The sequence below is a fragment of the Limanda limanda genome, chromosome 11 (assembly GCF_963576545.1).
Source record: "Limanda limanda chromosome 11, fLimLim1.1, whole genome shotgun sequence".
Classification (NCBI taxonomy): domain Eukaryota; kingdom Metazoa; phylum Chordata; class Actinopteri; order Pleuronectiformes; family Pleuronectidae; genus Limanda; species Limanda limanda.
The window spans coordinates 5,221,307-5,236,206 of record NC_083646.1 but is presented as its reverse complement, the minus strand read 5'-3'; the positions used below and the strand labels follow the sequence as shown (position 1 = coordinate 5,236,206).

Here is a 14,900-nt window from a genome sequence, read left to right as displayed (position 1 = left end):
CTTAAATATACAGATCTTCAGACCTGACCAAACTTATTTTAGCTCGACTTTGGAATGCGAAACAATCGGAAAAATATGTGTTGCATGCGTGAAGGACTTTGTTAGTAATCTACAGATACTGTGAGAAAACAAGCAACTGAAATTCCACAACTAAGATTCCCAAAAGACAAATCTTACACACAAACACAGACGTGCAATTAATCCTCTCAAAGAAAACAGAAAGGGAAACTATAACAGCGAAGCCTTGACCCACTGACACTGTGCACACAGCAGTGAGACGGCACATTTACAACAGCCTCTTGCCGGGATACAAAGCCTATGCCCGCTAGAGAGTGGGTTTCCATGGTAACATAGTCTGGGCTAGGGTAAAAAAATGAAATAAAAAAGGACTTTTTGTCCACGACAAGCTAAGAGCAGCGATTTGTCCTGACCCACGGTGAGGAAGATGTATTTCATTTTATTTCAAAAGACCGGGCCGCTGTTTCCTCTAAAACGAAATGTAACATTCTGAGGAAACAACACAATCATTGGTTGCACATGCGGAGTCGTCTCGGCCCTAAAACCCTGAACTGAGCCCAGTCTCTGCAGAATTCTCTCAGCCTAATGACTGTTTTGGGGGATACCGTCGCACAAACAGGAAACAACCGTTTTTACACATGAAACAGTTGCTGTGTAATCTGAGAGCGAAGGAGGAAGAGGAGACTTTACTTCCAACACCATAATTCCCTTATTGCACAAGAGGAGTTTAGCTCTTTTGGGCACGGTCTGTTATTATGCTTTTTATATCACGGATCAAGATCAAAACCTGAGGTTGGACTTGTGAATTAAACCTGACCACACATGATGTAGCAACAGAGATTTAAGATGTGAACACAAGTGAACTCTTGTTGAGAGTTTGGGTTTTAAAAGGACAATCTGTGGCCTTGCGTGCATCATTTTTAACAACTTCCCCGGGAGCAGCAGAGCACAAAACAATCCTCTGGCCTGGAGATTCAAGAGCTGGAGGAGAACGGGAGAGGAAGACACGGGACAGAGGCCGCTGGTCCTGTTTGCATTCTTCAGTGAGAGTTAGAAATCTATGAGTCAGCTGAATAATTGAAGGTGTTTGATGTCCTCAATAAATAAAATGTTTTATGTTCTTTCTGCAGAGCTGCAGTTCGAGTGCTGCACTAATAAAGTGTCAAAGACTTTTTGAGTTTTGATTTGTTTGCGAAGCAGAGAGAAGAAAATAAGAAGAAATGCTGTGCCTCAAGGAAATAGTTTTATTTGAACACATTTACTGACTTCTCTTGTCTTTGATAAACAAGGTCTCACCTGAAGCAACAAGGTCGAGTCTGACAGGTACAGCTCCTATTACTCTTCAAGAATAATAAATCAATTCAAGAGAGTTTTTAGAGAAGAGCTGAAGAACTGGTTAATACGCTCCTTTGTATTAGATGTGTACATGTATATAATATGTTTTTCCCACAGTTTCAGCTGTTTCTGTTGACGTTGTGGTCACAGAATCGGAGGAAAGACGAGAGCGACCTGGAGGAATCAGCCTGAGAAAATACAGCTGAGAGACATGTGAACCACAGCCTCTGTTTTATTTGTTTTCATCCACATTTGTTCCTCATTTTGAACTAGAATGCGTGCAGACTGCAGAGCGAACGGTCTCGCTCCTCCTCAATCCTCCACGGGGATGAAGCGTACAGAGCAGGAACAGCTTATGTTAAATCTATAGGGATACAGTACTCAGTCAGTAGATAGAAGCCACTTTCACTTTGTGCTATCAGCGCCAAACGCTAATCATCAGGAGATACCATCCCAGTTAATATTCCCACCAAGTTAAGAGAAAATCCGTCAATGCGTTTTTGTGTTATTTTGTACACAAACACACAGTCAGGGGTGAAAAGAGCACGGTGCATGCTGGCACAGCCGGGATCAACAGATAAAACCCTCAGTGTCTGTTGTGTTATAAACAACACAACATTTAAAGAAGACCACTCAGTTTACTAAATACTGAGCAGAGAACCCAACAAACTCAATTAACTGCAACAGTTTGAAGTTCCTCTGTTTTGTATTGATTATCAGATACATACTGTGTCCTGCTTCTGTCCAGTTGTTGAGAACATACTGCAAAATAACAAAGATATCCCAGAAAGACAAAATAATAAAGTGTCTGAGTGGAGGTTTATTTTGGCGGTCTACAGTTGTCTTTGCTGGTTTCCTGTCTCTGTTAAATCTTGAAGAAAAAAGGAGCGATGGGATGACATCTCTTTTTACGTGAATAAACTTTAAAAATGTAAAAAATTAGAACCAGATTTTGATGATTGAGTCCCAGAAACAACAGAGAATTAAATACCTTTTTCCATATTAAGACCGAGATCTATGTCAATGCTTTCTTGTCTCTTGTCCATCACTCAACGAGGTTTAATGCTGATTGACAGCTGATAAATCCCACAGTAACATTAGCCCGTGGGGAAAGGGGATGGGGGAGCTGCTCTGAAGGGGTCCGGGCCTCTTGGCATTGTGTGTGAATGAACAGCCCCTTTCCCCACTCAGCACTGGAAAGGTACACGATCTACTTCTGGCTGCTGGAGCTGTCCTGACCTGTTGGCCCTCCCGTAGGCCGGCTCGGTTTCTGCCGTCCTGTGTCCCTGTGTCACATGAGAGGGCCGCGGATCCCTGAGCCCTGAGCTCCGCCTCTTAACCACTGACAGAACGGGACGACTTCTGCAAACATATTACTGATTCGTCATCCACGTGGTTTCACAACTTGTCACCACTTCTCGTTTGAGGCTGCACGAGTTTAATTTAATCCTTAACACGACCTAAGTTGCTCTGGTTTTATTGATATGAGATAATATCTGTTTTGACAGTTAGTTGGAGAGAAGACTCCTCTTGCAGAGAGTGTGCATGTGTGTGTTTAAGAGAGAAAGGGAGTCCACAGGTGCAATGTGAGCTCTTTCACTGACTAGCGCCTCCTTTGTGTCTGAAAGGGAAATTGTTCTCACAAATTGTCTCAACACTTAACACTGCAGCGGGAGCACGGAGCCAGGTTTCCCTGCTCCAGAATCTGAATCCACTTTTGGAAAGAAATGTTTCATATCCTGCAGTGAGTAACTTTAGCTCAGAGTGGAGCTAATAAAGAAAAATGACGAAAGAGTCTAAAAGAGAACAAACGGGCTGCCAATACACATCTGTCCTCTTCTTGCTCCTAATGTTCAACAGGTCCTCGTGGATGGCTGTGTTTATAATCGGCCTGGAATGAAGGTGGAGAGAGGAAAGAATGAGACGGCAAAGAGAAGTTGACAGTGTTGTTGGAGATGGAGATGAAGCTGAACGCCCAGCAGGGGAAAAAATGTGAAGTAGAGACGGTGGACATTTCACAGTGAAATGTTAACGGCTAAGAATAGGATCAGTGTGAGGGGCTGTGGAGCAGCAGCAGCGTCTGGAAAGTATTTGATAAAAACACTCGGCTGGAAAACAAATTAGACTAAGTCAATGGAATAAGGAAGGAAGTGTGTGTGTGTGTGTGTGTGTGTATGTTCAGACAGGAAAATGTGTGCAAGTGTGACGTTAGTGCATATGTTGGAGTGTCAACAATTCCCACTATGCATCATCTAATACAAAAACACTGAGATGTTAAAATCCAGCTTCACTCGGCGAAAAAAAACATATTTATTGAATAAATAAAAGGATTTTAAAGATGAACGTATGAAAAAGAAAGAGAAGGAGGCGTCAGTAAGTCGTAAACTTGCCTCACACATGTTTACAGGTTTTCTCTCCAGTACCAATCAGGTCACTACAGCTCCTCCACACACAATGAACCAGAATGTCTCTCAGTAGAGCTCATACCTGCACCAAGGCCCAACCGTCTCCTCAAATTCAATCAAGCTGCACCACATTGCACAGACTCATAAATATCACTCCCTTAATGGCTGCAATTTATGATTCATGCATTGCCTGTTTGGAAAGCTCACAATATTGAGTGAGGAGCGATTCATGGATCCGCCCAGCAGATGATTTCTCATCTCAAAGTCCAGCACACCTGCCGTGACATTCCTGCTCCAGGTGTGGCTACAGCTGAGATACGCTCATTTCAAACCGAGCATGATGCAGCAGCAGCAGTTTTCTATCTAGTGTTATTGAGTGTTGATATTTAATATGATGCTGAGGCAGCAGCAGCTTGTTAACCAAAGTCCAAACTGCAAGGTGTTGTATTATTCAGCACCTTTACAGGCCTTGTGAGCTTGATTGGTCACGATGTCGGCTACAGACTGATTCACTTGAACTGGTGTTTGTTCAGTCCACGCAGGATGTGTGGATTTCTGTTTTTACTACTGTAATACCTCGCCTATAGTGTATTCATATTTATATTTTTATCCTGCTCATATTGTATTCATCGTTCCTATATCTTACAATTCCTGTTAATACTGTAATATTCCATATACATTTCTTACTGTACAGATCTTATTTATTACATTTTCACTTTAATATGCACAATACTCATGTACTTCTTATTGCCACACACTGCCACACCCCCTCCTCCAACCACTGATCATTTGAACATTTGTACATTTGCACTACTGTTATTTTTTTTTTACTACTGTATTACCTCGCCTTTAGTGTATTCATATTTATATATATTTATATTTTTATCCTGCTCATAGTGTATTCATCGTCCTTATATCTTACAATTCCTGTTAATACTGTAATATTCCATATATATATTTCTACTGTACAGATCTTATTTATTTACATTTTCACTTTAATATGCACGATACTCTGCACTTTTACTGCCTTTTTTTGCACTTCTGGTTAGACGCTAAACTGCATTTCGTTGTATATGTACTTGTACTGTGCAATGACAATAAAGTTGAATCTAATCTAATCTAATTTGTCAGAAGCACAGGTTTACAAAGGATCCTGACGTAGTTGAAGGCACGATCTTACCTGGAAGGCAGCGCAGTCCAAACACATCTCGGCTCCTCGCGTTCGTCCCGCTCTGACTCAGCATCCTCTCCTGCCAGAGAAACACACATCTGACAATCAGCGTTTGGTTTCCACAGCAACTGCCTTTACTTACTTTACATATTATTGCAACAGACGGGAGAGGTTAGGTGCTTAGATTTGTTAATTTAGGCACATTTTAGAAGCTGCTTATTGCTTTTCATGTTGTGTTCCGGATGAGAAAATCAATACCACATGATCGTCTGCACATAAAACACGAAGCTGGAATAAGTTACAACAGGTTTTTGCTTTTTTCCTTTGGACTGAGCCAGGACTCACTGTTTTCAGTCGGAACCAAGCAACTAAATAATAAAATGATATTGACCTTTTCCATTCAACTCTCGACAAGAAACCAAAAAAAGCTTATTTACCAAAATGTGAAACTCTCCATCTCAAGACACATCATGTTGTTCAATACCTCACACGAGCTCCAACACCCTGAATGTGAAAGCAGTGTTCATTTGAGACAACAGACCTTTTTAACCTGTGCTATTTGTTTGCACAGGAAATACACATGTAGACGACCCAGCACACACCCGGCCCACGGACAGAGCCTCGTGTCACCTTTGGTCTCTATTTAATTATATTTAAATTATAGCTGCGTCTGCTCATGTCAACAAAGCCCGGCTGGTCTCAGTGGACTCATTCTCAAAGACAAAGAAACAAAGCAAAACCGCACAACGCTCCGTGATTCTGAAGTTTCCATGTTGTTGTTTGCTCTGTTTGTTCCTGCTTTTTCTATAAAAAGGCATAAAGTCCTGCGTACTTGAGTCTGTGCAGCTCCACGGAGCCGCAGAGGTTTCTATAACCAGACTGCTGTGAGCTCACTGGCACATATGCTTCCACTTAGCTTTCCTTCTAACCCTCTCTTACGAAGGCCATTTACATTTATCGGCTAGAAAACCCAGTAACGTGCCAGCCCCCCTGCAACGTGAGACGAGGATATGATTATACAGGTGGTGAACAAGCTTTATATTAACACAGAAATAGAGTTAGAGCCTTGAGTCGGGATCCAAGAAAACTATACGTTTCACAGCCTTTTCTCCGTGTCCCACATTGAGACCATTATTCATTGTTGCGTTTAGGGCACCGGCTTTATCCCGAAACATCAGTGTTTCTTTGAGTCAGCAGGGATGTGTGAACAATAACAACGAATCCACTGAGTCGCCAAAACTGGGCTAACAATTCTGCAGCGTGGGGAGTTGTGTGTTAGCAGCCCTGCTCGTGAAAACCTGACACTTTAAGCTCGTGGCCCTCCTTGAAAACACACAGGGAACATTCAACAAAGACGACCTTTGATCCCCATCAAGGCAGCAGAATCACACGTATTCATACCAGGTGGTTTCATGCATCTGACTGCTTCATTGAGGGATGGAGAGATTCTGCAGTTTACCAGACTGTTGTAAAACTTTCCATAAAATCGTATGTAATGCAAAGTGTGTTTTAAACTATTAACTGACCTTTTCTGCAATTCTTATAAAACAAAAATAAGACTTTAAACTTCAGATTCAAAGATTGCGATGTCATAAGCAGAAATAAACAAGTTATCAACACAACAAAACTAAGAAGCTGATTTTTCGGACGTGTATTGAATTCTTAAACTTTCCAGAGCTCGTGATGACAACAACATCTGAGTCCATGTGAGAATACAGAAGGAAAACTCCCCATAAACTCACAGCAAGCGGACGTGAAACTGGAAGAATACAAATATCTCAGGATGAAAAAGATGAGCAACACACATGGAAGACACAAAGACGACGTCCACATGGAAACACACAAAAAAAAAGGAATAAGCCCAAAGCATGGACTTCTCTCCTACATATAGTTTAAGGCTGTGATTATTCCAATAACTTCAATATATGTTTACAGTTCCAACACTTTAACTGACTGAATTTAAAGGCAGAAAGCTGTGTCAGCACAAACCACCAGAGCTTTTGTTCCACTATAAGAGAGAACACTAAAATCTTTACAAGACTCTTTGCCAGAGCATTGTTCTTTTATTGTTTTTCATATGGTTTTAAAATGTGTCCTGCTTTCTCTCTGTCTCTCCATCAACACCCACAGGAAAACCCGCGGCTGAATTCCTTTCTCCCCGTTTAACGACGTCAGCAGCCGCTCAGATCTGGTTTTATTATTCCTCTCGTGCCTCCAGTCGGTTAGATCCGTCCTCTAAAGGTTGTCGAGAGTGATACACTTGCACCTCAGGGTCTTGTGAGGCAAGTAGATAACACTGCCACTCACAAGGTGAAGTACAACCAGCACTCGGATATGTACATAACGTGATTACGAGAGATGTGAGCGGCTCTCCCTCCGGTAAACAAGCCCAGACTAGATTAATGGATGCTGTGAATGTGACAGTTTAATAAGAGCTACAGCAGCAAAGGCAATCATTTGTGGGTCGCAGGCATTTCTGCTTTGCTTGCGAGTTTTTATGCTTGAGAGGTAAAGTGGATAAAAGAGATAAGGAAAAAGGGAATGAGATAATGGTTTGGCATTAACTTAAATATAGTGTGGTTAAAGTAAGACTGCACTAGAGTCTCTGAGTCACAGGACTGGGTTTTTCGCTGACGTTTCACTTTCACTGGCTTCAGCGTCCCCACGATATCGCTTTCAGTGCCACTCTCCCCTCCTTCTGCCTCTCTGCCCCACTTCTGTCCTTCCCTCATAATCCCCAGGGACAATAGCCAAGGTTTACTGCAGTTTCCATTGCTCGTGGCTTCCCCTTTGCTACTGTGGCCGGCCAGGCTTCTGCAGTGAGCAAGCTTGTTTCTGCGTCTGGAACATATTTCTCTTTCCTCATAGAACAGGCGAAACTCACAAGGAGACACTGGACTTCTGTTGAGACCCTGAAGAAGCGGCTGTATCCTTCTTTATCCCTTAAATGCAAATCTATTGTGTGTACAAATCTTATTTTATGTGGAACTATAAAGGCTCTGCAGCAGCAACATAATAAACAACAAATCTTAACCCTCAAGCAACACAGCAAAAAATAGGTTTCTCTCCAAACAAGGCTCAATTACTAAACTTATTATAATGACGTCCCAAAAAACACAGAGGACCAACAACTGTTTTTCAGACAGACAAATCTGCTTCTGAGTTAAAAGCTCGTCCTTGTATAAAAATACACATGAGCTTAAACCCGCTATTCACTGAACTAAAAGTGACACAGCCAGTTTATTTGTGTTGTTCACGTCACTTCCTCACTTGATTGGAGACGGTCTCGCAGCAATGTGAACTGACTTTGAAGCAAAACGAGGGCTATGAGGTTGTGTTGCTAAATGTGGCTCACTTTGAAGCATTTCCTCTTATTCCACTCAGAAGAATGTACGAGTTCCCTCACATGTCTCGGACCTGTGTAGCCGTTTCTTTGCCTTCATTCCTCGTCCTTCCTTTAGCTACAGTCCAGCAGTGATAAACTTTAATTGCTACTAATGAAACAGAAGACACGTACTCTTTCTGAGACAAAACCGCCAAGGACAAAGCAAATGAACAGAAAAATGCATTGAATGTTATCAGAGGTTCACAGTGGAATGAAGTCCTTGGTGGAAATATGCTGCCTAATCGAGTGTAATAAAAGAACAAGTCCTGCAAAAGCTGAATATCGGCCTCGATATGAGAAAACGCAAAAATTACAGAAGAGATCCCAGCATTAAGGATAGAATAACAAACTAATGTTTCATGAGTGACAATTCCTGCTTCAAACTAAAGTGAAAATCTAACTCTACCATTTTCCTGCAAAACACTGCAGCAACTAGCACAGCAGCATCAGTCTAGACTTCTAGACGCACAACAAACAGGTCATTACTGGTTTTCTATAATTGGAGTCCCTACTGATTTATAATGTAAAAATAGACTGATGATGTATTGTAAGGTACAGAAAGGTTCAAAGGTCACCTTTAGCTAAATAAAGCTGTGTTTGAACAAGATTAAGATTCTATTTACATCAAACATTAAAGTGTGTCTCATCTGCACAGGTCCAAAAGCAGATAGAAGCAGAAGAATAGAAGCAGACACTCCATGAAGCTGCGTGATTAGGTTTGCTTGTTGTTGTGTGAGGAGGAGAAGTCGTCTTCTCAACTGGTCTCATCTTCACTCCATAGCTTAGGAGTGAGGAGTTGTGTGTTTACTGACGAACCCTGTGCACACACTGCCATGTGGCCCCGCCCAGCAGTAATCCTCATTAACTCTTCGCCTTCTTAAAAACGTGCGGCTGCTTGAAAGGCAACATCCAAGTCATCAAAGGCTGAACACGCTGGAGAAGAGAAAGCTGCAAAACGTGCCATTATTCAAAAACTATAAATCCTATCTGTGAAATAAAATCAACGTGAGAATCCAAAAACTTTGCCGAACACATGGATATATTTTGTATTTGTTAGAGTTAAGAAATGGGGCTGTGTTAGAAAAGTTTGACTGATTTGCTCCTCCCAGAAATTACCTCTCAAAATTAGCATTAGACCCAATAGAGAGGCATTGGAGAACTAAAGTAAGACAAATGGATTCAGCCATATGTTTAGCTCTGATAGATTTCATAGTGACATTCCTGCGAAGCTAATGAGTGTTTCTACGTTTTATAAAAAAAAAAATCCTGTATGACAACCTCTATTTGTGGCTTTCGGAGCAGTTTAGACACAAAAAGGAGCTGAAGATCTGTCCTGCTCCACTCTCGCTCTAAATGGGCGAGAGACCTTAAATCCCATTCATTTCTTCCCGCTGTTTTTGGTGATTTTCGAGCAAACCGTTTGGCGAACGTCTTAGAGAAACAGATAGCACACCGTTCCCGACCGAGCCGCACATTTTGATGTATTTCCTGTGCATGTACGTGCATGGGCGCACATAATAACAGGGCACCATTAGAGGGGAGGATGTCTTTATGGCTTGAATAATGAAAACGATGAATATTGGACATTTTAAGTGGGGCATTAACAATCCATCCATTATCTATATCACTTCTCCTTTTGAAGGTCCCAGGGGGGGGAAGTAAGAGCCAATCCCAGCTCACGTTGGGCGAGAGGCGGGTCACACCCAGCGTATCGCACCACCAGCATCCAGAGACAAACAACCGTTCACTCTCACGTTCACACCTACCCCCAATCTGCAAGCCGGAGAAAACCCACAGAGACAAGCCTGGTACATAATCTGACTCTGAGAGGTTATGATGACAGTAATCTGCTCTGACAGCTCGGCTCCCAGGAGGGGAAATTACCAGAACCAGTCTATACACACTGAAAACAGACAAACAGACAAGAGACTCTCCAGACACGGCTCTTTCTCTGGTGAATGGTTCCACCGGTTAATTATCGCCCACTGCCCGATCGATGCAGCCGCTAATAGAACCATAAATCTGCTCGGGTTTTAAGAGGAGCCCATTGTTGTGTTCGCTTTTAAAAGGCTCCAGCGGTTCAGTGGCTGCGGGTGAATGTGACGCCTGGATCCTGTGGGAGTGGGAGTGGGAGACTGGGAGACTGGGCCGCTGTGGTTCTCTTCTATCAGCCTCAGATCTGGAGCTACTCTGAATAGAGCTCAGATGATCCCTCCTCTGGCATTTTTGCTTCTGTGGAGCTTTGTGCTGCAGTTCCTTTCATGCCGGCTGCTTCCAAGCTGGGAGATGCAGATAGAGTGAACTCGGGGGGGGGTGGATAGTCGGTCACAGACAGAGTAAGCCTCTATTAATAATAAGCCTTATGTAACATTTATGTACTGCTGGCCTTTTGTTCGTATGACACGAGTTTGCAAAATATTTTCAACAAAAACTGCAAATATTTCCAAGTTGAAGCTGAATCATTGCACAGATTTGCTGGTTTTCTAATGTTAATGTTTAGATCTTTTTAGATTTACTGGAATTTGAAGATTTCGCCTTGTGATTCTGAAAACTTAAAATGACAAATTATCTTTAAAAAGCAAGAGTTAAAACCTAAACGTATGTGCAAATGTTTTCTTATGTATAAATGTACTTGTGTATAAATGTTACCTGTTCAACTAAAGACAACAATAAACAAGAGAAACTACATCATCAAAAAAAAATAAAAAGATTAAAAATGCATTAGTTTGATGGCACACTTTCCTTCACCAACCCCCACCCTGAATATCTGGTAAACAGTCAGAATCAGGTCCAGCAAGTCAAAAACCAGCGTTTATCTCAAATATTCAACCAGAAAACCTTTAAAATATGAATAATTCTAAACAGAGTTTTGTGTATTTGTTACAGCGACGACTCTTTTGGTTCAGGAAGCAAAGGATCATGGGTTATATCCATCGTTCAGTTCTGCTACACACTCAGAACTCCACTCAACACATTGATCGGCTGTTCTTTTCTCTATACATGAAAACCACTTAATTGCTCGGACACAGAGTCCAACAGAATCAATCATCTGGGATTGCTGAGTGCGAGTAAACATTACAAATCACAGTGTTGCATAGAAACAAATGAACTAATTAATTAAAAAAAAGTATAATTGGTCCTATTTTATAGCATCCAAAATGGCTTGAGTGGCTTAAACTGCTAAAGGAGAAGATTCACAGCCATCTGGTTCAAATTCAGCCTGTGATTGGATGTGATTTTCGAAGTGTTCAGTCCTAACACATGCTCGTGGAAGTGAAACCCACAGGATGGTGTGGGTGGCCTGTTCACGTAACCTGCACAGCCTCCTGCTCCTCATCACCATCTCTGAGCCTCAGACACATTCTGAAACAGGCTCACACACACATGGGATTCCTCTGGTGAGCAGCTGTGGGGATTTCTGTGCACCTAATTCTGAGGTTATCGAATTGAAAACCCCTCAACGGCTGTCTCCATGGTGACAGCCAGATGTTAGGCAGCGCACATCAACCCCCCCTCATGAAAGCCTTGCCCGAGGGCAGAGTAACGAGGCATCTGTTACAGTTTCCCCCTGCGGCTGCTGAAAATAACCAGGAGGGAAACAAACAGCCGGGGCAACACAGAGCCGAGCCAGGAGGCGGATCCCAGGAGAACCAGGCGGCTCCTGAGCACGTTCCTGCCGTGTGGATCCAGTGCTTTGTTTCCATCTATCAGACCAACGAGTGCTGCTGGCCTCTGTCCTCCGGGACACGAAGAGAGGGACCGGTCCTCTCTGATCATTACCCTCCATCACGGTTTTCATCCCGGTCTGTTCTTTCTGTCAGAGAGATTTCACGAAGACTACAGGACAGATTCCCCTGAAACTCAGAGGACGGATGAGATAAGGACGGAGAAAGAACCCAGTACATTTAGGAAGGCATCTCTTTTTCTCTTTCTTTTCTACCTCTTTTCACCAAATTTCTGGGGAATTCTTCATCAATTTAGGAAGGCATCTCTTTTTTTCTTTCTTTTCTACCTCTTTTCACCAAATTTCTGGGGAATTCTTCATGAATACTTCATCAATTTAGGAAGGCATCTCTTTTTCTCTTTCTTTTCTACCTCTTTTCACCAAATTTCTGGGGAATTCTTCATGAATACTTCATCAATTTAGGAAGGCATCTCTTTTTTTCTTTCTTTTCTACCTCTTTTCACCAAATTTCTGGGGAATTCTTCATGAATACTTCATCAATTTAGGAAGGCATCTCTTTTTTTCTTTCTTTTCTACCTCTTTTCACCAAATTTCTGGGGAATTCTTCATGAATACTTAATCAATTTAGGAAGGCATCTCTTTTTTTCTTTCTTTTCTACCTCTTTTCACCAAATTTCTGGGGAATTCTTCATGAATACTTCATCAATTTAGGAAGGCATCTCTTTTTTTCTTTCTTTTCTACCTCTTTTCACCAAATTTCTGGGGAATTCTTCATCAATTTAGGAAGGCATCTCTTTTTTTCTTTCTTTTCTACCTCTTTTCACCAAATTTCTGGGGAATTCTTCATGAATACTTCATCAATTTAGGAAGGCATCTCTTTTTTTCTTTCTTTTCTACCTCTTTTCACCAAATTTCTGGGGAATTCTTCATCAATTTAGGAAGGCATCTCTTTTTTTCTTTCTTTTCTACCTCTTTTCACCAAATTTCTGGGGAATACTTCATGAATCTTGATGAAAAGATAGTGTGTGTAATATGGTGCAGTGTGATTGTTGAGACTTGGCAGCAACACATCACCAACACCTGAAATCAAATGAAAGTAGCAGCTCTGGAAATTAGGAGCAGATGATACAACCATTAGGTGCCGTTCAGCGTCTGTGCCAGACAGTCTGTGAATCCTAAATGAGGGAACCCCGCCCCCCCCTGCCAGGAGCGGTGATTAAGATTCACCAGTTATTCTCTGGCCTCTTTAAGACGTGCAGCCACAGACAAGGACAACATGTAGGTTTTCCAATCCAGCAGGAGCTGTACATGTGTAGTCCAGCGAGGTGGATGATGGTCCGGTGTTTCCTGCTTCATGACAGTGTCAGCTTCCTGGTCTCGTGGTGTTTCATCACATGAGGAGTAGGGGATGAGGTCAGCCACAACACTGGTGGATGGGAGGTCAACTGAAACCTCAGACCAGACAAGAACTCCAAAGAATATCCACAGAATAAGGTCAGATCCCTTGTGGACAATATCAGGAGATCATCCAGAGTTTAGTGCAGAGCTCAAACCTTCACCTGAACGATATGAAAACCATAAATCAACTGCATGATGTCCCTCAATCTATGATTTTATATCCGTGCAACTCAAAGGGCTCAGGTGCAATCCACCACACTGTAAACACACCACACTCTTCTCCTTATATTCATATTTCAATGCATTTATATTGAATGTTAACTTTTATATTACCTATGTGCATTTGTTGCTGTGCTTCTGCAACACAACCTTGGGACAAATAAAGGATCATCTCATCTTATCTTCTCATACTGAAGATTGCAAGTCCCACAACAGAAAAAGGTGTGCAAAATATGGTAATCCTGGTTTAGCTGCATCTTATCTTAACTTATCAAATATTACTTTATCTCAACTTATCATACTGAAGCCTGGAAGTCCCAGAACAGAAACAGACTGAAAACAACATGGGTCCAAAGTGATAAACCTCCTTCTTTAGCTGCATCTTATCTGAACTGAGCTCCTCCAGTTCCATCTCCTCCTTCTACATCTGAAGTCCCAGAGCAGAACCAGGAGAAACCGAAGGCTTCTCGCTGCCTGGTTCCTCCTCTAAAGGAAACCTCGGCAGGAACCTGAAGATTGGAAGTCCCAGAACAGAACCAACTAAAAAACAACATGGGTCCAAAGTGATAAACCTTTCTTTAGCTGCATCTTATCTTATCTTATCTGAACTGAGCTCCTCCAGTTCCATCTCCTCCTTCTACATCTACATCTACATCTTCAAAGTCCCAGAACAGAACAAGGAGGAACCATGAAGCTTCTCGCTGCCTGGTTCCTCCTCTGAAGGAACCTCAGCAGGAACCTGAACAGAAACAGACTGAAAACAACATGGGTCCAAAGTGATAAACCTTTCTTGAGCTGCATCTTATCTGATCTTATCTGAACTGAGCTCCTCCGTTCTCTCTCCTCCTTCTATCTTCAAAGTCCCACAACAGAACCAGGAGGAACCGCAGGCTCATGGTTCCTCCTCTGAAGGAACCTGAAGCTTAATCCCAGAACAGAACAGACTGAAAACAACTTGGGTCCAAAGTGATAAACCTTTCTTTAGCTGCATCTTATCCTATCTTATCTGAGCTCCTCCAGTTCTATCTCCTCTCCTCCTTCTACATCCTCAAAGTCCCAGAGCAGGACCAGGAGGAACCGCAGGCTCATGGTTCCTCTTCTGAAGGAACCTGAAGCTCCGGGTTCGAACCCTGACCAGCAGCTGCTCCGCCTCCGGACCCGAGGACAAGCGGGCAGATCGTGGATCTGACACCGGGTCTCCACGGAGCTAGTTAGCCGCTGACTCACCCTGATGTCCGGGAGCATCTGCCTCACTTTGAACGTGGTCTTGGATCCGGTCAACAT

General features: G+C 42.5%; 1 protein-coding gene across 1 annotated transcript in view; it reads right to left on the bottom strand.

Moving 5' to 3' along the window:
• The window catches only part of mtmr11 (myotubularin related protein 11), a 28,288-nt gene extending 13,388 nt beyond the window's left edge, over positions 1 to 14,900 (bottom strand). Inside the window, exons 1-2 of the mRNA XM_061081579.1 lie at positions 14,844 to 14,900; positions 4,939 to 5,008 (exon numbers count right to left, since the gene is read on the bottom strand). Coding sequence (XP_060937562.1) covers positions 4,939 to 5,008; positions 14,844 to 14,900 — 127 coding nt within the window. The remainder of the gene's footprint in view (positions 1 to 4,938; positions 5,009 to 14,843) is intronic.